This window comes from Chlamydotis macqueenii, chromosome 19 (assembly GCF_036417535.1).
Source record: "Chlamydotis macqueenii isolate bChlMac1 chromosome 19, bChlMac1.mat, whole genome shotgun sequence".
NCBI lineage: Eukaryota > Metazoa > Chordata > Aves > Otidiformes > Otididae > Chlamydotis > Chlamydotis macqueenii.
In genome coordinates this window covers 9935495-9960523 of record NC_141574.1, presented here as the reverse complement: position 1 = coordinate 9960523, position 25029 = coordinate 9935495, and the positions used below count along the sequence as shown (strand labels likewise).

Genomic DNA, 25029 nt, shown 5'->3' with positions numbered 1-25029 from the left:
GGGTGCAGCATGGAGCCCGTCCGGTCCTGGCTGTCGTCAGCTCCCTTGTGAGATCCCGACGTCCCGGAGGGATAACAGGCAACAGACGTCCCGTCCTGCTGGCGGGGACGTGTGGCGTGGAAGGATTTCCACCAAAGCAGCCTTGGCACCGCCGAGCTTTGTGTCCCTGGAACATCCCGGCTCCCCGGAATGGGGGAGCATCCCACTAGGGCCATACGCGCCCTGGGTGTTCCTGCTGGGGCAAAGCTTCCCAGGGAAGCTTTGCTCCTGGGGTGGCAGCTGATCACTGAAACGCACGTCCAGAGATGCGCTCCTGACATCTGCTCCCCGCGTCCGCCTGCCTCGCTCCATTCTTCCCTCCTGTTTCAAAAAATGCCCGAATATTTGCGTTTGCTGGGAAGTGGAAGTCCCCAGTTGAGACCGTTTGGAGTGTTATCAGGAATATTTGAAGGCGGTGGAGGAGGTTCCTGAACCACCGACCCTGGAAAACGCAGCCGTCCTCCTCCCCAGATAGAAATCACGGCTGCTGGAAGAGATTATCTTTGCATAAAATCCCCACTTAAAATTAAAAGCCCGGCTAACGGGGCAGCTGGCAGGAAAGGCTCTGGCCGTGGCGGCTGGGCAACGCGGGGCACGAGGGCTGGCGTGCCCGTACCGGTAATGAATCGGGAAGAGTAAGGGGTGGTTTTGGTGGGGGTGCAGGGGTCCTGGACAGCCTTCTGGTTTTCTGCCTCTCCTGGGATTCGGCCACCCGTGACGGGGGCTGGCTGTGCCGTGGGGTCTCTGGTTAAGTAATTAATCTGCATAAATTGTTTACGGCCCTGGAGAAGTGCAATGACCCAGCTCTGGGTGCTGGTCCCACGATGGTGGGCAGTGGTGCATTCAAAGCCCCCGGCGCTGGTGGAACCAAACCCTTCCAGCCCTGGTCCCCAGCCCGGCTCCCCCCTCCTGGCATCAGACGTCTCGCTCGAGTCCTTGGGCCCCACCACGAGTGGCTTGGTGGTTGTCTTCATTCTTTCCCCTGGAGCGATCGCACTGTGCTCTCTCATCCTGGCCCCGCTCTCGTGGTGGTGTTGAACTCGTGATTTTTGCTGGAGGCTGTGGGAAGGCTGGGAGGGCGGTGGGTTCGGCCCCGCGTGTGGCTCACGGGTGCATCGCCTTGTGGATCCCAACCTCTGCTTTGGTGCCCGCTGCCCGAGGAGGAGCTGGGAGCTAGTGGGCACTCTGTTCGGGTACACTCCAGATGTGTATCCTTTGACTTATTTTTATTTTTCTGCCATGATAACAATAGCCCAGCTCATGAGGCAAAGGCCTTGGTATCCTTTTCGGGTGGAGACCTCTGAACATCACACCACTCGGCCTGGCCTGGGGGGTTCTCCCCTGGAAGCACCGCGTGCGCTGGAACAGCTTCTCCACAACGGTGGAGCACACAGGGCGTGATGTCGATCTGGACTCATCGTCCTCCCGACGTCGGAGAGCAGAGCCGGAGGCGGCAGTGCCAGGGCAGGTCTCTGCCACAAAGAGCCTCGTGGTGATGCCGTCAGCTCCCAACGTGGCTCGCGGAGCCCAGGGGATTCCTGGTCACTCCAGTTTGGGGTGTGCCGTGGGGCAGCAGCGGGGCAGAAGGGCAGGGTGAGGGGCAAGGTGTCCCCAAACACCCCCCGAGGCCCCCATGCTGGTGTCCCTTGGGATTCAGGGCTGTCTCTGGTGCACCTGGGTCCTCCTCCTCCGAGCTGGTGGCGTCAGCATCTCCTCGACATCTCGAGCTGCCGCCACTGGGAGCAAGCGCTGGCGGGGTTTCAGGGTCTCTGACGCTGGAGGCCAACACCGCTTTGGGGAAAACGTGGTTGGTTTTATGGCCCGAGCAGAGGGAAATTGGAGACTTGTGTCATTTGGAGGATTATTTCTCATCTGGTGGGAGTGGGAGGTGAGAAAAGCGGCGGCACCATCAGGGAGATGCTCGCACAGCCTTGGTCAAGGCTCTGCATCCCCAGAGCGGCTCCGGCATGTAGCCGGCCGGGAGAGGAGCGCTTTTTTTCTAAACTCATGGATCCAGCAGCAGATGCAGCCAAGTAACCAGGATTAAATGATGGGGCTGTGTTTTTAATGTCTCCTCACTCCCTGCTCAAAGGAAGCGTTTAGGACTGAGCGGGAAGACTGGTTTGTGCTGAGCATCCTCTCTCCTATACCCAGAAATACGTCGCTGTGCGTACGGGGACGCAGCACCTGGCCCCGCGCGGCCGGCCGGCCCTGCCTTCCTTTCCCTCCGGCTGCCAGCAGGCACCAAGCTGGGCTTGCTCCTCGCTCCTGCCGCTGCTGCTGAAACCCACCGGCTCCCAGCGGAGGGGGGACCGCGGCCACCCCGGCTTTCCCCGGGAGCTCTTGCCGGTCCCTGGCGTGATGTTGAGCACCCCCGGCGTTATCCAGCTGGCTTTGCTTTGGGATTCTGCCAGAGAAGAACCTTTCCTGAGCCCTGGCGAGGCTGTCATTTGCTTTTAGCTGCTGTTGGCGAGCAATATTTAAAGAGAGACGTGTGCTCTCCAAAAAGCTTGCCTGCACCCCCGTGTCCTGCATGGGGGCCAGAGCAAAGCTTTGCTGGGCTGGGATTTGTGTTTTAATTAAGCTCATGGATTTCTTTTTTTTTTCCCCAGGCTTGTCGTAGTCGGGTCTCCCTTCTCGTTCGCTTCCCCCAGAGCCCCTGCGTCTGCATGGCTTGGTTGCGAGCGGTTTTCCGGAGGTATACTCCATCCCAGCTCTCCATTTATAGAAAGGAATTAAGGAGAAATGAGGGAGCATTACTAAGAGGATTTGCACTGCGACTTACTCAGTTTCTCCAAATAATTTGCAATAGTTCTGGATTCTTTTAATCAACACTCATTTCCTTTTAGAAATGAAAGGAGAAGCGGGAAGGCACTGTGCAGCTCCTGAGTAGAGCTCGGCTCCTCGCGTCCGAACGGGAGATCTGCAATTCAGAGGAGACCGAAAGCGTAATTTGGGGAGGTCTGGCGGGGGGACGTGGGCGTGCATATGTCCATGTGAAAGAGAGGAGTGTTTCTCGGTGCTCAGAAGGCTTTTGTCGCTGTCCTAGATCCCATTTTTGGGCTACCCCGTCCCTGCTTGGAGCCTGCGGTCGCACGCCCAGAGCGGTGTTTTGGTTGACGTGAGCTGCGCGCGGCGCGGAGCTGTTGGTGGCTCGGCTCTGGTGTTGTGTCTTCCTGTGCGTCGGGAGTCGAGGGAGTCCCGCGGGACGTGGCCCGGCTGGCCCCGAGGACTGGCAATGCTCCTTGCTGGCGGGGTTCCTGGAATCCTACGGGAATGGCGTTAAATTCCCCAGGGCAGGGCTGCAGTGGTGGATCCAGTGCCAGGAAAAGACCTTTTTGGGGCGGTGGGGTTTCATCCCAGCGCTCGCGACTGGACGGGCGCTGTTCGCTCGGCCCAGCCCTGCCCCGGGTGCTGCTGCGCTGAGCTCTGCCCCACACGCCAGCCCCGTGGCCCTGCTGGGGGGCCGACATGGCGGGGTCACCCCTTTTTGCAGTTCTCGTTGTGCAAACGGGGCCCCGCTGGCCTCTCCTCTCGCTTCCCTCCCGGCCCCACAGCCTTGCACAAGAGGAAACGCCGGGGTTTCCTTTCCCGGCAGCGGGGCTGGAGGAAGGGCCCGGCTGCCCCACGCCCGCCGTGGTCCCCTGCCCCCTCCCAGCGCTGGAGGGGAGCCCTTTGGGCACCCACGTGGGCACAGGGACCGCGGGCTGGCATCCCTGCGTTGGCAAGAAACCAGTGGCGCTGCCGAGGGTGCGCTCGTGGCCTGGCCGGTAAGAAACAGCCCTCGTGGTGGAGAAGCTCGTAGTGAAATTAAAATTAAAATCCCATCAGCTGTAGGTGCCAGATGGTGTTGGGAAGCAGCGCCTGTGGGTGGGGGTGGAAGACCCCCTCCGTGGCAAAGGGGTCTGGGCTTTTTTTCAAGGCAGCCCCAAATTTCCCTCCTTCTTGACCCAGTTTCACAGCCCAAATTGGTGCTGCTGTCGCCCTCCCTGGCCCTGCTCGTCCCTCGGAGGTGGCGCTTGCAGCTGTGGTCCCTCGCTGCTGCCGTGTGCTCCTCCGGTTTGCTTGCACGGGCGCTGCCAGAGCCGCCGGCCGGTGGAGCAGTGCTCTGCGCATCTCCCGGGTGCCGGTACCCGCTCTGAGCGGCTCCTGGGATGGGAGCTGTGCCCTGCCCCCCTGGGCGATGCAGGGGGGAGGTGGGGTGCCTGTGGGATCTGGCTTTTCCTTGAAATAACTTTGTGCCATCCCCAGGGACATCACCTGTGCTTCAAACAGAGCGAGGGGCTCAGGAACGGAGGGTCCTGGAGGTCACCGCCAGCATCCCCGTCCCCCTCCCACCGTGTCTCCCCACGCTAGGGGGTCACTGGGCACCTCTCGGGTTGGAAAAGCGTGTCCTTGCTTTGCCAGGAAAAGCTGGCAGGAAAGAGCAGTTGAACTGGGAGTTCCATTTCCAGCTTTCCCAGGGATGCGGCAGCCCCCGGCACTGCTTCCCTCCGGAGACCACCCCTGTCCGGTCTTTCAAGGACTGGGGAGCAGACACATGCCGCGGTGAAGCCCCCGGCTTTGGGAGCGCAGTGCCCGCATCCTGCCTCTGGTACAATCTTCCACTCGCTGGCTCCGGCTTTGCACCTGGCTTGTGACCTGTGGTCCGGGAGCGCGGTTTCGGGGTGGGACATGCCGTGTGTCCTCAGACACGGGGAGGAGATGTTTTACACTGAGTGGGGTGAGGCACTGGCCCAGGTTGCCCAGAGAGGTGGTGGAAGCCCCATCCCTGGAAACATTCCAGGCCAGGTTGGATGGGGCTGTGAGCAACCTGATCTGGTTGGAGATGTCCCTGCTCCTTGCAGGGGGGTTGGACTGGGTGGGCTTTGAAGGTCCCTTCCCACCCAAACCAGTCTGTGAGTCCATGCATTTAAACGCTGATCCTGGCACTCCTCACGATGCCGGGTGGCCCGTCACGGCCGCCCTGCCTGCCTGCGCCCCATGGCTGGGGACTGGGATTTTGGGGCAGAACAAGCTGCACCTGGAGCTGGATCCATGGAATGCGTTGCCAGTGGCTGTCGGGATGTGGGCATCTCCCTCCATGCTGCAGCTGCTGGCAGAGAGGCTCCTTCCTGAGGATTTTCTTGGGATTTTTTTTTAATGCTGAGTTTTGTTTTGTGTTTTTCATAAATGACAAGAGGCTGCGCCTCTGGGGCTGGGCAGAGATGCAGAGGTGGCTCCAACCCTTGGTCCTCCTGCATTGGGAACCTGCTGGCCTCCATCCAGCCGATGGGGTCCAGTTTCTCCACCGCCAGTATTTCCATCAGCTCTTCTTCAATCCAAGCTAAGATGCAGGTTCTGGTCCCCTGCCACCCTGAAATGAGCCTCCTGCATCTTAATGGTGACCTCCATGGTCCTTGCTGGTCACCTCCCTGACCTCAACGGTCACCAGTAAGCAGGGACCCGTTGGTGAGTGCGGTGAATGGCTCAGTGTGGCTGGAGACGCGGCAGCGCCAGCGCCGCCGGGATGGGGCTGCAGACACCACGGGGCTGCGTGGAGTGACCCTGCTCGCAGTGAGCAGCAGCGTCCCTGCGGCAGAACATGTTCATACTGGGACATCAGGACCCAGACCCCGCATTACAGCTAAGGGGGTGCTCGGCCCTGGGCTGGGGGTGCAGGCGGCAGCTGTGGGCGAGACCAGAAGCTGTCTTGGCCCTTCGGCAGATTGTCCCCGCTCCGGGGCAGATGCTTCCATGGCAGAGGGGCTTTCTGGGGAGGTGGGAGAGGGTGAGTGAGCAGGGGTGCGAGGATTGCAGTGAGGAAGGCACTGGGGTTAATCCTGCTGCTTTAACACGTTTATATCGGTGATGAGCTGCTTCTGGCAGCACTGAGCCAGTTTCTTCCCTCAGCAGCAGGATTCTGGCGGAGCAGGTGCCAGGCAAGCACTCGGCATCATCACGAGCGATGCAGGACCTTGGGGAGGGGGCAGCCCTGTGCCAGCGTCGCCGTGCTCCCCCTGAACCGTGGCCAAGCAGGACCAGCCACGGTGTCCCCACACCACCGGCACAGCTCCCCGAGGGGCAGGAATGGGCTAGGGTTAAAAAATCCTGCCCAGCAAACGCTTCCAGCACAGGCTCTGCCCAGGCTCCTCAGCGCGGGCTTCCCGAGGCCGCTGCCCTCCGTGCCGCCAGTCCTGGCAGGGAGCAGGGGGGCGGCTTGCAGGCAGGGCGGGATGGTTGCGCTGGGGAGAAGCTGCCTGCCCCACGGGAGCTTTTGCGGGATCATAGCAGCTGGGGAGCTGCGGGCGGTGGGCACCGGTTGTGCCACGTCTGGCTGCGCCCATCGGCGGGGCAGAGGGGGCAGCGGGTGCCGGCCGGGGCAGCTGCCTGCGCTGCGGGCAGCGAGTCTATCTCCTGATGGCCCACCTCCATCCCGCAGCTGAGGCCGTGTCCTTTGCTGCCAGACAGCGTGGGGCGCTGCTCTGCTCTGCAGCGCATGGTGGTCTCGCCGTCCCACTGCCGGATTCCCTGTGCCCCCTGAAATGCCCTTTCCACTCAGCCCCCCCGAAAGCGGAGCAGGAGCTGCCAGCTGCTGCCCATGATCTGAGGGCAGGGGAGGGATTTGCCTTCCCTCTGCCTGTCCCACCACTCCGAGAGCAGGAGAGGGTCCTTTGTGGTCGCTGCTTTAATTGCATCGTTATTATGCGGAGTAAATGAGCCCTGGCAGCAGCTGAACCCAGCGGATGCCAACCGCGTCCCAGAACGGCATCCGGCTGCGGGCAGCATCCAGCTGGCACGAGCGGGGGCCAGGGACCTGGATGGGGCCCAGCCACCAACAGGTGCCGGCAGAGCCGGGGGGTCTCAGCGGGCGAGGGGACACCGGGGAGGGAGCTCGAACCCTTCCCATCTCACCCCCCCGCCCCCCACTTCTCTTTTGCAGACTGTCAGCATCAATAAGGCCATTAATGCGCAGGAAGTGGCTGTCAAGGAGAAACACGCCAGAAATATCCTTCCCAAAGTTGGCCAGGGGACAGGCGAGCGTGGGAGCAGGGCCGAGGCCGCCCAGAAAAGGGGCAGCAGCACGGCAGCGCGTGGGGAGGGGTGGTGGCACAGCCCGGCTAGCGCTGCAGGCTGGCTGCCAGGGTGCCAAGGGTGGCTGGACGGGACGCTCGGGCTCTTGTTGACGGTTGGGGTTTTTCCGGCACGGCACGGCATCCCTGCTCCTGCTCCTGCAGCCTTCGCTTGTCGGTGGTGCCCAGCGCTGCGCTCCCAGCGCTGCCATCCCGTGGGAGAGGCAGGTGCCCACAGCAGGTTCTCTGCCTGCAGCGAGGATGCTTGGTCCCCACAGGTGCTGGTGAGCGTGCTGGCACCAAAAGTGGATCCCCAGCGTCCTGGCAGGGCAGCCAGGAGGGCTCGGCGGAGGCACAGCCCCAGCCTTGAGCATGCCACGGTGCTCCCAGCACAGTGGTGTGGGGCTGGGGGAGAGGGGACAGCGCGTGTGGCCCTTGGGGACAGCGTGTGCCGAGGCTTGGCCTGGCTCCCCTTGGCTCCGCAGCTACCAGCTGGCTTCGGGGTGGCCGCTTTCCGTGAGCGCCGAAGGGGAGAGGGGCGTTTCCTTGACCGGCCCCCACCATGCATCCTGGGCACGCACCACGAGAAGGGGGCGCAGACCTTCTGGTCGGTGGTGAACCGGCTGCCGCTGTCGGGCAACGCCGTGCTCTGCTGGAAGTTCTGCCACGTCTTCCACAAACTCCTCCGGGACGGCCACTCGAACGTGAGCGCCACGAGCTCAGCTCAGCAGCTGCCCAGGGACCAGATCCTTTCCCCCGTGGGGCGGCACGGGGCGCTGGGAGGTGCTGGAGGGCGGGTGCCCTCCTAGGGGTCAGTCCTGGGTGGGCACCAGCGCAGAGACCTCTCCCTGCTCGCTTTGCCGCAGCCTCCCTGCGCTGCACACCCCAGTGCCGACCGCAGCACCGGTGCCGGAGGAAACCGCTCGGCCCGGGGCGTTGGCATCAGTGCAGGAGCCCTTAGCAAGGATCCTCCTGCCCCATGTGCAGGTGGGGAAACTGAGGCACCCTGGGGCTGGCAGTAGGGACACCACCAGCGGGCTGCAGGGTCAGGAACGCATCAAAACCTCCCGTTCCTCACCCCAGTTGTGGGCTCCGAGTGTGGCACGCCTTGCCCTGGTGCTCTGCCTGCTGCCAACTTATTTTCGTCGTCATTCCTGCAGGTCCTGAAAGACTCCGTGAGATACAAGAATGAGCTGAGCGACATGAGCAGGATGTGGGTAAGCGGCCGACCCCGCCAGCCGCTGCGCTGGGGACACCCCAGGGGTCCCTCGGCGGCACCCAGCGCCCCAGCCAGGCTGGAGTGGTGTTGGCTTGGCCGTGGTCTCACCAGGAGGAGCCAGGTTCCCAGGGCTGAGCAGATGCTGGGCCGTGGCTGCCGTGACCTCCCTGGGCTGGGTTTGTTGGTTCTGTTTGATGTTCCCTTCCACCAAAATCAAATGCCTTCTTCCTATTTTATGGCAAAACCCCGTAAAATCCAACTCTTGCGGTCAAACGCAGCATTGAAATCTGCAGAGAAGGTGGTGAGAAGGTCTTAACAAATTGGTTCGGCACGTTTGCTGCAGGCCAACCCGCAGCCCATGTGTCAGTGAGGAGGATTTTGGCTGTGATTTTGGGGGAGATAAGGGAGGGGTCGCTCACGCTGCAAAGGGAAAAGGCTTTTTCACAGCCTGCCCCAGATCTCAACAGCTTTTTGGTGTCCCCAGGGCCACCTGAGTGAGGGCTACGGGCAGCTCTGCAGCATCTACCTCAAACTGCTGAGAACCAAGATGGAGTTTCACACCAAGGTGAGCGTTGTCCCGTCCCCATCCCCATGGCCGCAGCAAGGGCTGGGTGATGGCGCGCTGGCGGCAGCGTTACGGTGTGGGACAGGGGCTGGCAGAGCCACGTCCTCTCCTCCGTCCGGCCATCCCACTGCCTCCATGAAACATGTCCCAGGCTGCCAGGGTCTGTCCTTAGCCTGGATAAGAGGACCAACACCTTGGGGACAGATGGTTTCATGGTGGATCAGGGCTCCTTGGAGGCACCTGGGCTGGGCTGGAAGTTGGGGAGGCTCCAGGAAGCAGTAAGACACCCCCAGCTTTGGGGTGCACGTCCCCTCCCAGGTGTGCAAGGCGGGCAGAGGTGGAAGAGGCCATGGGGTTCTAGAGCAGGGAGGGCTTGCAGAGGCTGTGCCGTGCCATGCAACACCGTAGGAGCAGCACCTGCCCATCCCCAGCGCTGCCCCGGCAAGGGATAAAGCGAGCCAGGGCCGGGCAGGAGGCAGCGTGAGCAGGGCAGGGGCTGGCACCGAGGTGTGAATCCCCTGGAAAACCCTGCAGCGGAGCTTGGCTTTTCTGCGTCACCACAAACGCAGCGAGGGGGGCTGGGGGTTTGGGCTGGGGTGAGGAGGGTGAGCAGCAGCGCCTGCTCCGACCAGCGTGCGAGCACGGAAGGTCAGCAAAGGAGAAACAGATGTGTATAGAAACCTGCCTTTGATCGAGGCCGAAGTTGGGATGGAAGACACTCCGGTGCTTTCTGAAATAAGGTTTTCATACGGGCAGGACAAGTGGAGGGGAGGCAGCAAGTCAGCCTGGGAATTCGAGAATAACAGAGAAGTAGTGATTAACTTCACCAGAGCACTGCTGAGCGTGCGCAGCCTGAGTTCCCGGCTGAGCTTCTAACAGAGTCACAGATGTGAGGTTTCTTTGTGAACACCCAGTTCGTCGCAGACCCTAAATCTCACCTTAGATGCACAGAACAAACCCCTCAGCCCTCAGCTGCCCCGCTGCTGCCCGGGCTTCTGCCCTCCCTTGCCTGCCCCGCTTGGTGAACACAGCTACGCCGGGGATGCTGCGGGACTATCCCGGCCAGAGTCAGCGTGGTGGGGAGCATGTTTGTAGAAAGACATCGGTGCCCTGTCACCCCTCAGGAAGCCGTGCTTACATTGATGGAGCTTCTCGTATGAGGCTTATTGTTTATTACTGTTTAGAATAGAATATAATGTGCTTGTGGCATTAAAATGACAGCGTGCTGCCGAGAGGAGAATGGGAGGTCATGGTGGGCTTGGAAGCCCTGAGTGGCTTCGAGCGCCCTCGTCCTTACGGTAGCAGGCTGCGGCAGGTTTGGTACGCATGGTTTTTCCTTCTTTTCCAAGCTCTGCTGGAAAGAGGTGTTTTCTGAGGCTGTACCCATCACACAGATGTTGTTTGGAGCCGTGATCCCCAAAACTGGGCAGCAGGAAGGGGCTTTGCCCTCTGGAGCAGATATCAGCTCCTTCCCCTCCAGCTCTCAGTGATGCTGTGCGTGATCTGGTGGCCCTGTCTCCTCCTCAGGTTTCTAAGCCCGAGGAGAGTTGGCTTTTCTTGTTGAGGAGAGTGTGGGTGCCGTGGCCTGGGGATGCTGCACTCACCTGGGGCTCAGCACACCCCGTGCTCGCTCCCTTCCCCCCCACATCACTCCCTCAGCACATCCAAAGAGTCGTTCCACCCTCTTACGCTGAGGCCGCCAGCCAGATTGGCAACCCTGGAGCTCCCAGGGCTGTGGTTGGAGCAGGAGATCCTCCAAAACCCTTTCCCGACCCTTGTTTCTCCACGCAGAATCCCCGCTTCCCTGGCAATCTCCAGATGTCCGACCGGCAGCTTGACGAGGCGGGAGAGAACGATGTCAATAATTTGTGAGCCCGGGGCAGGGGTGGGAGGCGAGGGAGGAGGAAGGCGGATGCAGGCCGGGTGGGACAGCGTTGCCCAACCTCACTGGCAGCACCGCGGAGCCAGGGACCTTCCCCCCACCCCTGCCACAGGCGCTGGGAGTGGGCAGAGCCCCGGACAAGGCTGGCACATCTGCGCTGGAGGACCCCCTTGTCCCTCTGGGCTATCACCCGGCAGTGGGCAAGCCGCGTGGGTGGCTCTGGGGATGCTCCCCAACCCATCCTCATCCCTTTTTCCCAGTTTCCAGCTGACAGTGGAGATGTTTGATTACCTGGAGTGTGAGCTGAACCTCTTCCAGACAGGTAAGCCCCCGCGCTGCCTTGCTGGCGGTCGAGGTGGGAGGGTACTGAGGGCTGAGCTGTGTTGGGGGGAGGCTCCGAGAGGGATGCTGTCTGAGACATCACAACTCATCTCTTTTCCGGGCACTTCCCCTGAATTATTATTAGCTGAAGTGCCTGCGTGCTGTGGTGAAGAGCTGGCCACGTCACCCCACCACACACATCACTTCCACCGCCCAGACTTCAGGCTCTCCCACTCCAGCAGCCTCCCTGGGCTGGATTTCTGTTGATCTTACTCATGGGCTCATGACAGGTTTTGGTTTTTATTTGTGGTGAACGCAAGCTGCTGTGGGTGCTTGCGGCAGTGCTGGAGCTGGGGGAGACATGGGGGCACCCTGCTGCCCGCCTGCGCAAGTGAGCGGAGGGGTAAAAACAGGCCAGGCCCAACCCTCAGGACTGTCGTGCACTCTGTGTGCTCGAGCAGGATCAGGTTTGGGGTGAATTACAGCAATTCTGGGACAAGCCTTCATCTGTTGCACGCAGCGGGCTGTGGGTGCTGGCGGGACAGGGCCGTATTTCCACGGAACCAGAGCAGCACCCTCGTCTCGTGGCTGCGCGCCGGCCCAGCGGGACGGGGACAGTGCCGGGAGGCTCATCTGTGTGGTACAGCCCCATACCTGGAGCGCTCCCGGGAGCTCTCGCTGCTCTGCCCCTTGGAGGGGAGTTGCTGGATGGAGGGAGATGAAGCTGCCGTCTTCTCCAGCCGCCCTGCTAGCCTGCCTGCTGCTCCAGTGCACTTCGAGGGCAGGCGTCCCGCGACTCAGGCTGGACTGTGACGGTGGTCACTGGGTGCATCTCCAGCAGCCCAGCATCCCGTGCCCCAGGCCGGCCCCAGCCCTGGCAGAAGTACCTTCCTCCCTGGTGTTGTGGGGTCCATCCTGCAACGCCGGCACGAGACGCAGTTCAACATCACACAGACAGAGGGTTGCGGACGTGAGGCACTGCCAGCTGCTCCCAGCTGGTTTTGGAGCGTCTCCCCGCTGGCACGCATGGCACAGTGATGGGCAGAGCGCAGGGGCGGCATCTCCTCCAGAGGCCGGGAGCCGGCTGGGCTCAGGACTGGGCACCTCCAGCCCGCGGTGCTCCCAGGCCTGCATAGGAGTCCCGAGTTGGAATTTCCACTCCTGCTGAGCTCGCAGGCAGGTGCGGGGCGGCGGGCTGCGTCCCCAAGGGCCAGCGGGTCTCTTGCTCTGGGTGATGTTGGCAGACGTGGCCCATGCAGCATGGCACCCAGCGGTGCTGCTGGAGCCTGATCCCACGCTCTGTCCCGGCAGTGTTCAGCTCCCTGGACATGTCGCGCTCGGTGTCGGTGACGGCCGCGGGGCAGTGCCGCCTGGCCCCGCTCATCCAGGTGATCCTGGACTGCAGCCACCTCTACGACTACACCGTCAAGCTCCTCTTCAAGCTCCACTCCTGTAAGTGTCCCCAGCGCCACCATCTCAGACAGGGAGGGGACGTGGAGGGAGACATCGGGGGTCACCACCCTGCTCAGGCTGGGCCGTTCGCCCCCCCCAGCTCCTTCCCAGGCTGAGGAGCCTGCCCTGCTGAACGCCCCTCGGCTGTGGGGCTGCTGCCCACCGGGAGCTCCCTCGGCACTGGGCAGGCACTGGCTGCAAAACCCCCACCCCCCAGGACCTCAAGTTGTGGCCGCAGCTGCCTGAACGGCAGCTCGCTGCCTTTCCCTGCCCTGGGGGTGTTAGGGTGGGGATGCAACAGGGAAAACTCATCCCTGTGTGGCTGCGCCGATGGGTTGTCCCCCGATCTGTGCTCCTTCCTGGCATGGAGATGCCCGGTGACGTTTTTACTTGCTGCTTCTTCCAGGTCTGCCGGCGGATACGCTGCAGGGCCACCGGGATCGCTTCCTGGAGCAGTTCAGAAAGTAAGTGCCCAGATCCCGGGGCGCGGGTTCTCCTCACTTCCAGGGATGCTCCCGGGGCGGAGGGAGCGCCAAGGGATGCCAAAGCCCCTGTACCAGGGCTCGGCAGCCAAGCAAGGGAGACGGAGGAAGCGCAGGAATCGATCTTGCTTGGGGCTCTGAAATCCAGCCTGCTTTGGATTGTCCTGGAGCGTCCTCCAGGACAGCCACTCCGCTCGGCTGATCCACGGCTATTGAATTAACGGCTAACGGCATTATTAGTTCTAGCGACGGCAGCATTCGGCCGCTGATGGCATATCTGACGATTTAAAACCCTCAAACCCTTTAATTGCAGTTTTAAGAGCAATTTGCGGTTGACGTGCTCAGATAAAAGTCTGGGCACGGGCTGAGAAGCCGAGCGTGGGGGCTTGTCGGTGGGGACGCTCCAGGGATGCCCCAGGCTGGATGTGGGGTGAGAAGGGTGCTCAGCACCCTCAGCAGTATTTTTTGCTCACGGTGGGTCCGTTGGCTCCATGGGGAGAGGGATGTGTTGGTAGGAGCAGCAGGGCAGGAGAATGCAAGCAGCGCATGGGGGACGTTCAAGGTGCTGCTGCAGGGGGGAGGGCTCCGCACAGCCCTGGGGAGGACTCGAGGTCATGGTGCTGGGGCTGTGGGACAGGGAAAAGAGATTTTTCCCCTCAATTCTGTTGAATTTTTTAAAAAGCCAGTTGTGCAAACCCGAGGGAACTTGTTAAAAGGGCCGGCCAAAGGATGAAACCTTTTGGTGCTGCAAAGCTGAGGAGGGGTCCATGAAGAACCTTGCAGAGAGCCTGGGTGCCAGGGATGCTGCTGGGTGGTGCAGTGGAGCAGCGGTGGCTTTTGGGTAGGAAAAGCCATCCCTGCGGGGACACAGAAAAGGATAAAGCTCATGCCAACTGTGTCTGTCCGAAATAAGATATCAAGAAGAGAGATTTTAAAAGCAGCAGATAAAAGGTGTGGGACTGAGTCAGTCACCCAGTTACCTGAGACCTTGGACGTGAGGGTCCCAGGGGTGCTGCTGGAGCTTTGCCAGTGCCCAGGGGCTGAGAAGGATGGGTGGGTGGGTGGAGAGCACCCTGCAGAGAAGGACTGGGGGACACTGGTGGGTGACAGACGGGACATCAGCCAGCAACGTGCGCTGGCAGCCCAGAAAGCCAAGCATCTCCTGGGCTGCATCACCAGCAGCGTGGCCAGCAGGTCGACGGAGGGGATGCTCCCCCTCTGCTCCGCTCTCCTCAGACCCCCTGGAGCTCTGCCTCCAGCTCTGGGGTCCTCACCACAAGACAACGGCTTTAAACTGAACGAGGCTGGGGTCAGGTTGGACACCGGGAAGAAATGTTTTACACTGAGGTGGTGAGGCACTGGCCCAGGTTGCCCAGAGAGGCGGTGGATGCCCCATCCCTGGAAACATTCCAGGCCAGGTTGGACGGGGATGTGAGCAACCTGATCTGGTTGGAGATGTCCCTGCTTCATGCAGGGGGGTTGGAGTGGGTGGGCTTTGAAGGTCCCTTCCAACCCAAACCAGTCTGTGAGCCTGTGATCCTATGAGATGTGAGGGCAAGTCTCCCCTGGATTAGTAACTGCCCGAAGGAAAGGAGACAAATGGTCGGATTTTGTACGAACGAGTGTCTCGGTGATCCCCAGCAACGGTGCTGGAACCGATCCACTTGCTGTCTTTTAAATGAGATCAAAACAGAGCAAGCAGTGAAGTGCCGTGGCCTCCGATATGGGATTATTTAGGGTAGTCAAAACAAAAACTGGCCTCCGAGAGCAGGGGGAGGATGTCACGGCGCTGAGGGGCGGCTCTATTCAAGGTCACAAACTGCAAACCAGTGCCCATGGGAAAAACACCGGTCAGCGGATAGCGGGGCTGTCCGTGGGCTCTGACCACCCGGGCAGAGACCTCGGGGCGGGTACCAACAGCGCAGAGATAGCGACTGGGATGGCGGAGTGGGAGGGCAGCCACGAGTGGCATGGCCAGGCACTGCTGCTTCTCCCCAAAACTGGAAATCCTGCAGGGAGGTGGCCCTGCTCCTGGGGGAGATGCTCCTGCAGGGAGCTGACGGTGGTGGTGCAGACATGGCCTCCAGGCGGGAAGCCCCCAACCCGCTGATGGCTGGTGCCATAGTGGGAGCAGTAGTGGTGTTTCCCGGCTGTCCCTTGCAGCTTTGGCCGTGATGAGCGCAGCACGGGGCGGTGGCTGTACCTCAGTGCGACCCAGTGCAGCCGTTCTGCTGCAGTTTGTGGTTTCACGGGCTCAGAGTGGTTTGCGTGGGAAGAGACCTTGGAGGGTCATCCAGTCCAACCTCCCTGTGCTGGGCAGGGACATCTCCCACCAGACCAGGTCACTCAAGATTCAGACCTTCTCTGTGCTCGTCACGTCCTGGGTTTACGGGAGAAAGCTCCAGCAGTCGGTTTTTGACAGAGGTCGGAGGCTGGTGGCGGGCTCTTCCTAGACCGTCCCCTCCAGCGCAGTGCGGTGGCCCAGCGACACCCTCCTGGAGCCAGGCGAGGGGTCGGAGCTACCCACCTTTGGGCTGGGGTGTCTGGGTTGGACAAGAGCCGTCCCTAACCGTTCCCTGCCCCTCGCAGGCTGAAGGACCTCTTCTACCGCTCCAGCAACCTGCAGTACTTCAAGCGGCTGATTCAGATCCCACAGCTGCCGGAGGTGAGACCCCGTGGTCCCTGGTCCCCACACTCGCTGTCCCCACAGCCAGGAGCAGCAATGGGGGCCATGGCACTGGGGGACGGTCCAGAAAAGGTCACCTGCAGGTGGGGGTGGCATTGTGGGGCTGGTGGGGCCAGAGGCTCATCCTTGCACCCCTCCCTGGGCGGGATGGAGCTGCCCCTCCAGCTGGGATCCCCTCTCGCACCGACCCTCGGCCCACGACGGGATCCGTCCCTGTGGGTCCTGGCTCTTTTCCCACGGGTCCAGGCGCATCCAGCTCAGCGCTGGGGCAGGATTTGGACCAGCTGTGCCCAAAGTCCTGGTCCTGTGGCAGTGCTGGTCCTCCCCCGCCCAGCCGTGCTCCCATCCCTCCCCAGAACCCTCCCAATTTCCTGCGCGCCTCAGCACTGTCGGAGCACATCAGCCCCGTGGTGGTCATCCCCGCCGAGGCGTCCTCGCCCGACAGCGAGCCCATCACAGACCTGGTGGAAATGGACACGGCCTCGCAGGTGAGCTGCCACGGCGTTGCCCGTGCCCCTCTGGCTGCGGAGAGGATGGCAGGTGCCCTTCAGCTCCGAGACTGGGGTCATTTCTCCAAAACCATGCCACGGTGGGGGCTGAGACAGCGGGGATGGCCTCGGGCACTGGGGAGCATCACTGCAACGGGGCTGTGTGGGTGCTGGGTGTCACGTGTGGGTGCTGCTGGGTCTGAGCCAGGCTGAGTTCATCTCACAGTGCTTCTGTTGGTGCTTTGGTGCCCTCCAGTGATGGGTGGCTGGAGATGTTTGGCTTGCCAGCGTCGCCCCTCAGCTCTGCGTGCTTGTGTGTGGTCTTCACGCCCCTCTCCACCAAGGGTTGTCCCCAGGCACTGAGGATTTCGGGAGGGGAAGGGGCATGCTGTGACATGGCTTTGGGGATCTTCCACTCCCAGGAGTTAGGTGGGGACAGACCAGAGATGCTCGATGTTCAACACGTTCAGCACCCTGGGAGCGACGGGGGGATCCAGCCCCGGTGCCCAGGCAGTGCAAGCAGGCAGCGGGCTCAGCGGTGCCACGGGGGACATGGAGGGGACGAGGGCTCCCGGGTGGTTTTGGGTTCACTCCAGGTCTGTGCTGCTCTCCCCGCAGAGCCTCTTTGACAATAAGTTTGACGACATCTTCGGCAGCTCTTTCAGCAGCGATCCCTTCAACTTCAACAGCCAGAATGGGATGAACAAGGATGACAAGTGAGCAGTCCCATGATGCTGCCGAGGCGGCCAGGATCGAACCGGGAGCTCCCTCCCTGGCACACCACCACCGGCTGCTGTGGCACTGCAGCTGCGATGGCACAGGGGACGCCTCCCCTCCTGGGATGCGTCCCCACAGCGCCAGCGCGGCTGGTGGCACTGAGGATGTATCCGGTGTCTCTCCGTCCCAGGGACCGGTTAATCGAGCAGCTTTATGGGGAGATCGCAGCCCTGAAGGAGGAGCTGGAGAACTTCAAGGCCGAGGTGGGTGACAGCCATCCAGTGGTGCCACGCGGTGAGCACCCAGGGGTGGGATGAGACCCGGTGGCTCAGGCTGGGAACGGGGCTGGTGGGGTGATGGCTGTGTGCATGGGCGGGCAAGGTGGTGACTTTGTCTGTCCTGCCCCGTCCCCGATGGCTTCTGTGTCCCTGGCGCAGCCATCCCTCCCCATATGGGGGGGTCCTGGGCCTGGGAGGGACGGGGGACTGCATCCCTGCTCGGGGGGCCAGACTCACCCCCACTGCCCAGCTCCCTCAGTGCTTCACCCTGCTGCGTTTGGGGCTCTGCGGGATGCTACCCGCGGGGTGTGTACCAGTGGGCATCGGTGCCAGGACCGCCTGCCCTCCCACAGAGCGCACGGGGCACGGTGCAGCTGCGCGGTCGTGCCAGCGAGCTGGAGGCCGAGCTGGCTGAGCAGCGGCACCTGAAGCAGCAGGCGCAGGACGAGAGCGAGTTCCTGCGCGCAGAGCTGGAGGAGCTGAAGAAGCAGCGGGAGGACACCGAGAAGGCGCAGAGGAGCCTGACAGAGATTGAAAGTGAGTGGGGAGAGCCGGGCACCCGTCTTGGGGGCAGGGTGAGCCCCGGAGTGGGGGTCCCCGGCACTCACCTCGGCATCCCCGTGCATGTGGCAGGGCGGGCGCAGGCCAACGAGCAGCGCTACAGCAAGCTGAAGGAGAAATACAGTGAGCTGGTGCAGAACCACGCCGACCTGCTGCGGAAGGTGCACTCCCCGAAACCCCTCTGGCCTCCCCTTTCCCAGCTATGCCCCTGTGACGCCGGAGGTTGCTGAGCTCCCTCTCTGCCATCCCCAGAACGCGGAGGTGACCAAGCAGGTGACGGTGGCCAGGCAGGCCCAGGGGGACGTGGAGCGGGAGAAGAAGGAGCTGGAGGACTCCTTCCAGCGGGTGAGCGAGCAGGCGCAGAGGAAGGTGAGGAGGGACGTGCCAGGGATGGGCAGGGGGCTCCCCTGTGGGACACCAGTGCCGGCAACCTCTCTTCTTGCCCACAGTCCCAGGAGCAGGCGGAGGTGCTGGACACACTGAAGCGGGAGCTGGCAGCCAGCAGACAGGAGCTGCAGGTCCTGCAGGACACCCTGGAGTCCAGCACGCAGGTGAGACCCCCTGGGTGACCCCCGCCAACCCGTCCCCCCTGCCCCGGGACAGGCAGCTGGGGTCAGCAGGACAGGGACGGGCAGACCCAGATCTGGGGCCGGCAGCCAGCACCCTTTATCTGCTCCTCTGTCAGGATGCTGACAGTCATAGTGAAAGTGAATTTTCACCGATTTTCACTGAAAGGGCTCCCCAGGGAGCCTTGGCCGGCCCACAGCGAGGCCATCAGTGCTGCGAGGGAGCTGTCAGGTGGTGGGTGGTGCAGGGCTGCGGCCTGCACGGGCTGCGATGCACTGAGCAGGGATGGCCGGGGTGGCCCAAACCTGGCCCACGAACAAGTCCCTAAACTGGAGAGTTCGGCCTTGGCGCAGCCCTGACCGCTGTTTCGTGCCCACCCAGGCGGGAGCGGAGCAGAGCAGTCGGATCACGGGCCTGGAGCGGGAGAGGGACAGCCTGAGCCAGGCAGCGGAGCGGCACGGGGAGGAGATGGCTGTTTTGCGGGCCGAGCTGCAGCAGCTGCGGGACGCGCTCAGCCGCGAGCAGGAGAGCAGCAAGATGGAGCTGAAGACGTTGCAGACCCAGCTGAAAGACAAGGTGTCCTGGGGGCACCGCTGGCACGGGGCGTCGCCCTCCCAGCCGAGCTGCAGGGGCTCGGTGGAGGCGGCGGTGGGGTGCGGGGGTGAATCCTAGCCAGCGTGGCAGGGGCCGTGACGCCTGTGCCGGCTCGGCAGGAAAGCGAGGAGCGGGCGCTGCAGCAGCGGCTGGCCGAGGAGCAGTTTGCCCTGCTGCAGGGCACCGCGCGGGAGGCGGAGCGGATGGTGCAGGATGCGCTCGGCCGCCTTGAGGATCCCACGCACATCAGCTGCACCGGCTCAGCAGGTGCATTCCCTGGTGCTCGCCAAACCTGGCGCGATCCCCACCCTGCCGCCCTCTGGGCCGTGCCGGCAGCGGGGTGCAACCGCGCCGTGCACAGGGACGCCTCACATTTGAATCCTGCCTGCTGTCTGCCTGCAGATTGCCTCCTGTCCAGGACGCTGGCAGCCTCCGAGTGTGTGGAGCGGCTGCAAGACGCCCACGGCAAATACCTTTCCAACCGGGCAGGTGAGAGCCGGGACGGGGCTGGGCTGGGGAAAGGGGGCAGCTCTGGCACTCATGGGCTGGGGGGGGCAGTGCCCGCTGGGACTGAGGCGTGTGCCTGCTCTCCCGCCGCAGCCGTGGGCTCCCTGCTGCCCTGCCTGGCCCTTTTCGCCCACCTCGTCAGCGACACCCTTCTGCAGGGCAGCGCCACCTCCCACCTGGCCCCCATGGAGCCCGCTGACCGTGAGTGCTGGCAATGGGGCACGCAGGGAGCGGGGTGGGCAGGGTGCTGGGGCGGGCAGGGTGCTGGGATGTGCCAGGGCCACGGCGGGTAGGGTGCTGGGGCGGGCAGGGGTCGGGCATCTCCATCCCTGCGTTCGGCACCCTCAGCCTCCAGTGCTGCCCACCCAGGTCTGCTGGAGATGTGCAAGCAGTGCGGCAGCGAGGCTGTGAGCTACCTCAGTGCCCTGCAAGACCCAGGGACGGTGGAAGGCGCCGACTGCAACCCGGTGATGACCTGCCTGGGCCGGATCAGCGCCATCGGGGAGGTGGGTGGCCCAGGAGGGCTGGTGGGACTGTGTCGGGTCGTGGCGGGTTGTGCCACCCTTGGACGGTCCCTTTCATTCTGTCCCCAGGAGCTGCGACCCAAAGGGCTGGACGTCAAGCAGGAGGAGCTGGGCGATCTGGTGGACAAGGAGATGGCAGCGACAGCAGCAGCCATTGAGACGGCGTCTGCCCGCATCGAGGTGAGGGTCACCGTGTGCCGTGAGGCACCTGTGGGCACCATGCCCGTCGGGACTGCCGGTGCAAATCCGGGGCGGTGCGTGGGGCTCAGCATGGCCTCTCCCCTCTTTACCAGGAGATGCTGAGCAAAGCCCGGGCTGGTGACACTGGGGTCAAACTGGAAGTGAATGAGAGGTGAGCAGCAACCGGGGTTCTGGAGAGAGCCAGGCAGGCAGGAGGAGGCCTGGTGCCGCAGGCAGAGCAGCCGCCCCACGGCGCTGGGGCTCAGTGGGGTTTGTCTTGCAGGATCCTGGGCTCCTGCACGGGCCTCATGCAGGCCATCCACGTCCTGGTCCTGGCTTCCAAGGACCTCCAGAGAGAGATTGTGGAGAGCGGACGGGTGAGCCAGGGGCGAGGGTGCTGGCAGGGCACGGGGCAGCGCATGCTTGGTGTGCCAGGGATGTGCTGCTCCGAGCCCCAGCCCTGGGGTCTCACCCTGGGTTCGGTGTTTTCCCGGCTCCCATGCGCATCCTGAATGAAACCCTGACTTACGCCGTTACCCCGAGAGAGGGAGTTTGGGGATCCCAGGCCCTGCTGTCCCCCATCCCCAACGTGTGACTGTGCCTTTCCTGACGGCAGGGCGTGGCGTCCCCCAAGGAGTTTTACGCCAAGAATTCCCGCTGGACTGAGGGTCTCATCTCCGCTTCCAAGGCCGTAGGCTGGGGTGCCACTGTCATGGTGTAAGTGCCGCTGTCAGCAGAGGCGGGGAGAGGATGGCAGGAAGGATGCTGCAGCCCCTCTCTCTCCCTCCCGCAGCGACGCTGCTGACCTGGTGGTGCAAGGCAAGGGGACATTCGAGGAGCTGATGGTCTGCTCCCGGGAGATCGCGGCCAGCACCGCTCAGCTGGTGGCAGCCTCCAAGGTAGGAGCCCGGCACCCTGGGAGGCTCCCCGGCCGCTGCCCACACTGGGAGACGCTCTGTCCTGGGGTGCCACCGCCCTGCTCCCCTGCCGTGGTTTGGGGTGACGCTGGGGCCCTGCGTGCTGACCCCAAACCACGGGACTGGTCATCTGCTCGCCCGGCATAAGCGCACCCCTCCTCGCTGCCTGGCAGGTGAAGGCAGACAAGGACAGCACCAACCTTTCCAAGCTCCAACAAGCCTCCCGGGGCGTCAACCAGGCCACGGCCGGCGTGGTGGCCTCCACCAAGGCTGGGAAGTCGCAGGTGGAAGAGAAAGGTAAGCGTGGGGCTGCAAGAGCGCAGACCTGTCCCGAAACCTGTTCTTTGTGCTCACTGTCTTCGGTTGGCCCTGCCCCAGTGGTCTCTGCCTGCGGCTGCCCCGTGTCACGTGGTGGTGGATGCTGCCAGCACCGTGGGGGCTGCCAGGGGGTCCGAGCTGGGGAGCAGAGCTCGAGGGAGACTGGTGGCGTCTTTCTCCACAGACAGCATGGACTTCTCCAGCATGACGCTCACTCAGATCAAGCGTCAGGAGATGGACTCGCAGGTAGGACGTTTCCCCGCGCTTTCGGAAGCGTGCCCGCTGGTGCCTCATTACAGCTAACGAGAGGCTGCGGCACCCTGCCTGCCCGCCCGCCCAGGGGAAAGGCCAAGGCACGAAGGCAATGGCCGTTGGGGAGAGAATGGGTGTGAAAAGGGGGTGCCCAGGCCCGCACGGCTCCGTGGCCATGGCATGCATGACGTCCTTAGGTGCGAGTGCTGGAGCTGGAGAACCAGCTGCAGAAGGAGCGGCAGAGGCTGGGGGAGCTGCGCAAGAAGCACTACGAGCTGGCAGGAGTGGCGGAGGGCTGGGAGGAGGACGGTGAGTGGATCCCAGTCCTGCTCCGGCCAGGAAGCTGCTCCAGGAAGGAGCGGGGCAGGATGGGGAAGCCCTGCCTGCGGTCCGGGCAGCAAACAGGGCATGGGTTTAACTCCAGCTGGCGCAAGCGGAGCCTGCGGATAGTTGGCACATGTGGGCAAAGCCGCAGGGACCCTGATCTGCGCAAGAGCCTGTGGGACCCACACGGCCCCTGCGCAGGGTGCTTGCGTGCTGCTGGGGCTTTGCCGCCCCGCTAAGCCCTGGGGTCCCGCGGGGATGGGGCGGAGGGATGCTGGGGGGCACCTCGCTGCTCCACACCTCCTCACCCCCTTTCCCCCTCCAGCTGCGGATTAGCACCCACGGCAGAAGCAGCCCACGGGGGACACCCCCACGGCGGGCTGGGACCCAGCTCAGTGCAGCCTTCTGGGAAAATCCGCAGTAAAAACGGCGCAAAAAGCCACCCTGAAGCACACGTCCTCCGCGCCTGCCCCGCCAAGAGCCGCCTGGCGAGACCCGGGGCCGGGAGCGAGGGCTCGCCGGCCCGACGCCAGCCGCAAACCGCACGTGTATTTATTAGAGCTGCTTGGGGTGGGGGGCGGGGAGGTCTCTGGGGGGGTCTTTAATCCTTTAGTTTTGTTTTTGCACAGATTTTTTTGAACTCTTTGAGCCGGCTCTGGCTGAGCGAGAGTGGTCAGGTTTCTTTCCCCTCTCGCTGCTTCTCCAGCCTTAACCCGGTCCCTGGCTCGGCGTGAACGCCCCGGCCCTGCTGCGGTGCCACGGGCGCCGAGGGTGCCGCCGGGTCAGGAGCCAGCTTTTTGGGGTGCTTCTAGGCTTGGTGCTAGGTGTGCTCCCCCCTCCCGTGGGGGCACCGAGTGCCTTTGGCCGCTGCAAGGCCCGCGGGGGGGGAGCGTTCCCATGAGACTGGGGCGCCAGCAGCAGCTGGCAGGATGCTGCGGTGAGGTCTTGCCCCCCATCCCAGGTCCCGAGAATGCCCCCCCGACCCTGGAGCTGGGCTGCCCTGCCCCAACAGATCACTGTGTTCATGCCAGCAATAAACCCTCCGCAAGGTGCTGGGCGCGGGTTTGGGCAACTGTGGTGCCACCACGCAAGCCACCAGCTCCTGGGGGCGGGGCGTGGCTCTAGGGCAGCAGCACAGAGGGTTCGAGGGGCAGCTGGGGTACCCCAAAACTAGAGCATCCTGAAGCCAGAGCGAGCAGCTCACCGTGCCCGCTCACTCTGGGCTGGTGCCACCTCTGTGTCCTCGCCACCCTCTTGGGTGCATGGGGGGCTCGGTGCCAGCATTGCCGTGGGGCTGGCACCAGCCGGGGAACCTTTGTGCCTTGGAGCAGGGAGCTCGGAGGGCAGGGGGTGTCTGCCAGCTCCAAGCCCCCTGGCCTGTTGTGCTGCAGTGGGGACGCTGGTGTCAGACCATGCAGCAATGTCCCTGTCTCCCGTGGTCCTGCCGGTGCCCGTTGCAGGGCCAGGGTGTCCCCAGTGCCTGCACCCTGCCGCTTCCTGGGGGGCAGGCACCCAGACCAGCTCCCTCAAGGTGCTGGGGGCGCAGGATTTGGCCTTTCTCCCTTTAGGAAGTGGTGGTGTCGCCCAAGGTGGCAGTTGTCACCACGTGCTTTCCCACTAACATCCTCTGGTTCTTGGCTGGCACTCGGAGCGGGGGGACCTGCCTGTGTCCCCCCGCCTGGCCAGGCCATTGCTGTGGCCTCGGGGCTGCCACCCCGTATACCCAGCAGAGCGCAACCGTCCACCGTGCGGGGACCTGGTGTCCCCACTTCCCCCAGCCAGTCCTGCAACCAGCGCGCCTGCTCCGTGCCCCCAGCCCAGCCGGGACCCCTCAGTCCCCCTCGCGGACCCGCTGCGTCCCCACGCCGTACCCCGACCCACGCCGGCTCCCCTCTGGATGCAGTATCAACCATCCTGTTGCTGCAGGATGCAGGGAGCCCCACAACCCTCCCCTGCTTTTCTGGGGGAGGTCTCGGCTGCGCGGGGTACACCCAACTACCTCAGGCCGTCGGGTCGGGGCCGGGGGGGCAATGGGATCGTGGCAGCAGCAGGGGCTCGGGGACAGCAGCACCGCTCTCGGTCAAAACCACTTCTCAGTTTTGTATCTTGGCCGGGCGCTGGCGGGGGGGTACCATCCCCCGCCCGGTCCCCAGCGCTGACGGCTGGTGACAGGGATGGTGGGGGTGCCCCTCTACTGCAGGTTGGGTTGATTTTTTTTTTTCCCCATTGTATAATAACTACTACGTTGTGTGTTTCAATTTTTCAATAAAGCCTTCAGCCCAGCCCTGCTGGCTCCAGGGTGGTTGGCAGGGGAGCTGTGTCACCGCAGGGGTGCCAGGGCTCTGCCCTTATGGGCTCCTCCCCCCCAAAAAAATAACTCGGGGAGATGCTGTCGAGGTGACCTGGGTGGTGTCCTGGCAATGATGTCCTCCTTCTCCCGGCTCTGTCCCCAGGGCCACCCTGCACATCGCCCCTGTCCTTCTTTGGCTTTGGCCTCCCCAGCGTCCCGGCCCCTGCTGAAGGCTGCGTGACGGCCTGTCCTCACGGCCCTGCTCTGTCCCCACAGCCCTGCTCCGTGTGGTCCCTGCCGTGGTGCCCTGTGGCCACACAGGGACATGGTGGGACAGGCAGGACTGGGGCCCTGCGCCCGCGGGTGCCTGTGGGGTCGGGTCGCACGTGGTCAGGGTGGGTGCGTGTGGGGACACCAGGGACCGGAGGGGCTGGGACGGGGGGGGCACAGGGCAGAATGGTGCAGGGGGTTGTGGGGGACAGGGTGGGGACGCGGGGAATGGGACAGGGGGGACGTGAGGATTGGGACGGCAACAAGGGCGCTGGTTTCGGAGTGGGGATGTGGAGCTAGGGACAGGGGGACGCAGTGGGTGGCAGTAGGGAGAGCCCGGGGGTCAGGGTGGGCACACGGGCCGGGATGGGGACGGGGGCACTGGGCGGGGGTGGCGGGGCCGCACACGGGCCGGGACCGGGCCAGAGGGGCTGGGACGGGGCAGGGGGCCCCGCCGGGGGGCGAGGCCGGGGAAGGGGCTGGCCCCACCCACCCCGCCGAGGCCCCGCCCACACAGCACGAGCCTTGCCCGTGTGGCCCGGGC

General features: G+C 63.5%; 1 protein-coding gene across 2 annotated transcripts in view; it reads left to right on the top strand.

Moving 5' to 3' along the window:
• The window catches only part of HIP1 (huntingtin interacting protein 1), a 45679-nt gene extending 21472 nt beyond the window's left edge, over nt 1-24207 (top strand). For both annotated transcript variants that reach the window (XM_086762933.1, XM_086762934.1), the window contains exons 2-31: nt 6962-7025; nt 7653-7795; nt 8252-8308; nt 8795-8875; nt 10667-10743; nt 11018-11079; nt 12390-12530; nt 12937-12994; nt 15602-15677; nt 16055-16186; nt 16805-16902; nt 17094-17166; nt 17535-17718; nt 17815-17903; nt 17995-18111; nt 18192-18293; nt 18691-18885; nt 19023-19170; nt 19306-19392; nt 19504-19611; nt 19780-19916; nt 20004-20114; nt 20228-20286; nt 20398-20491; nt 20731-20831; nt 20908-21013; nt 21205-21328; nt 21534-21595; nt 21799-21910; nt 22251-24207. In XM_086762933.1, coding sequence (XP_086619059.1) covers nt 6962-7025; nt 7653-7795; nt 8252-8308; nt 8795-8875; nt 10667-10743; nt 11018-11079; nt 12390-12530; nt 12937-12994; nt 15602-15677; nt 16055-16186; nt 16805-16902; nt 17094-17166; nt 17535-17718; nt 17815-17903; nt 17995-18111; nt 18192-18293; nt 18691-18885; nt 19023-19170; nt 19306-19392; nt 19504-19611; nt 19780-19916; nt 20004-20114; nt 20228-20286; nt 20398-20491; nt 20731-20831; nt 20908-21013; nt 21205-21328; nt 21534-21595; nt 21799-21910; nt 22251-22261 — 3009 coding nt within the window. In that variant the 3' untranslated portion in view covers nt 22262-24207. The remainder of the gene's footprint in view (nt 1-6961; nt 7026-7652; nt 7796-8251; nt 8309-8794; nt 8876-10666; nt 10744-11017; nt 11080-12389; nt 12531-12936; nt 12995-15601; nt 15678-16054; nt 16187-16804; nt 16903-17093; nt 17167-17534; nt 17719-17814; nt 17904-17994; nt 18112-18191; nt 18294-18690; nt 18886-19022; nt 19171-19305; nt 19393-19503; nt 19612-19779; nt 19917-20003; nt 20115-20227; nt 20287-20397; nt 20492-20730; nt 20832-20907; nt 21014-21204; nt 21329-21533; nt 21596-21798; nt 21911-22250) is intronic.
• The last annotated feature ends 822 nt before the right edge of the window (nt 24208-25029 follow it).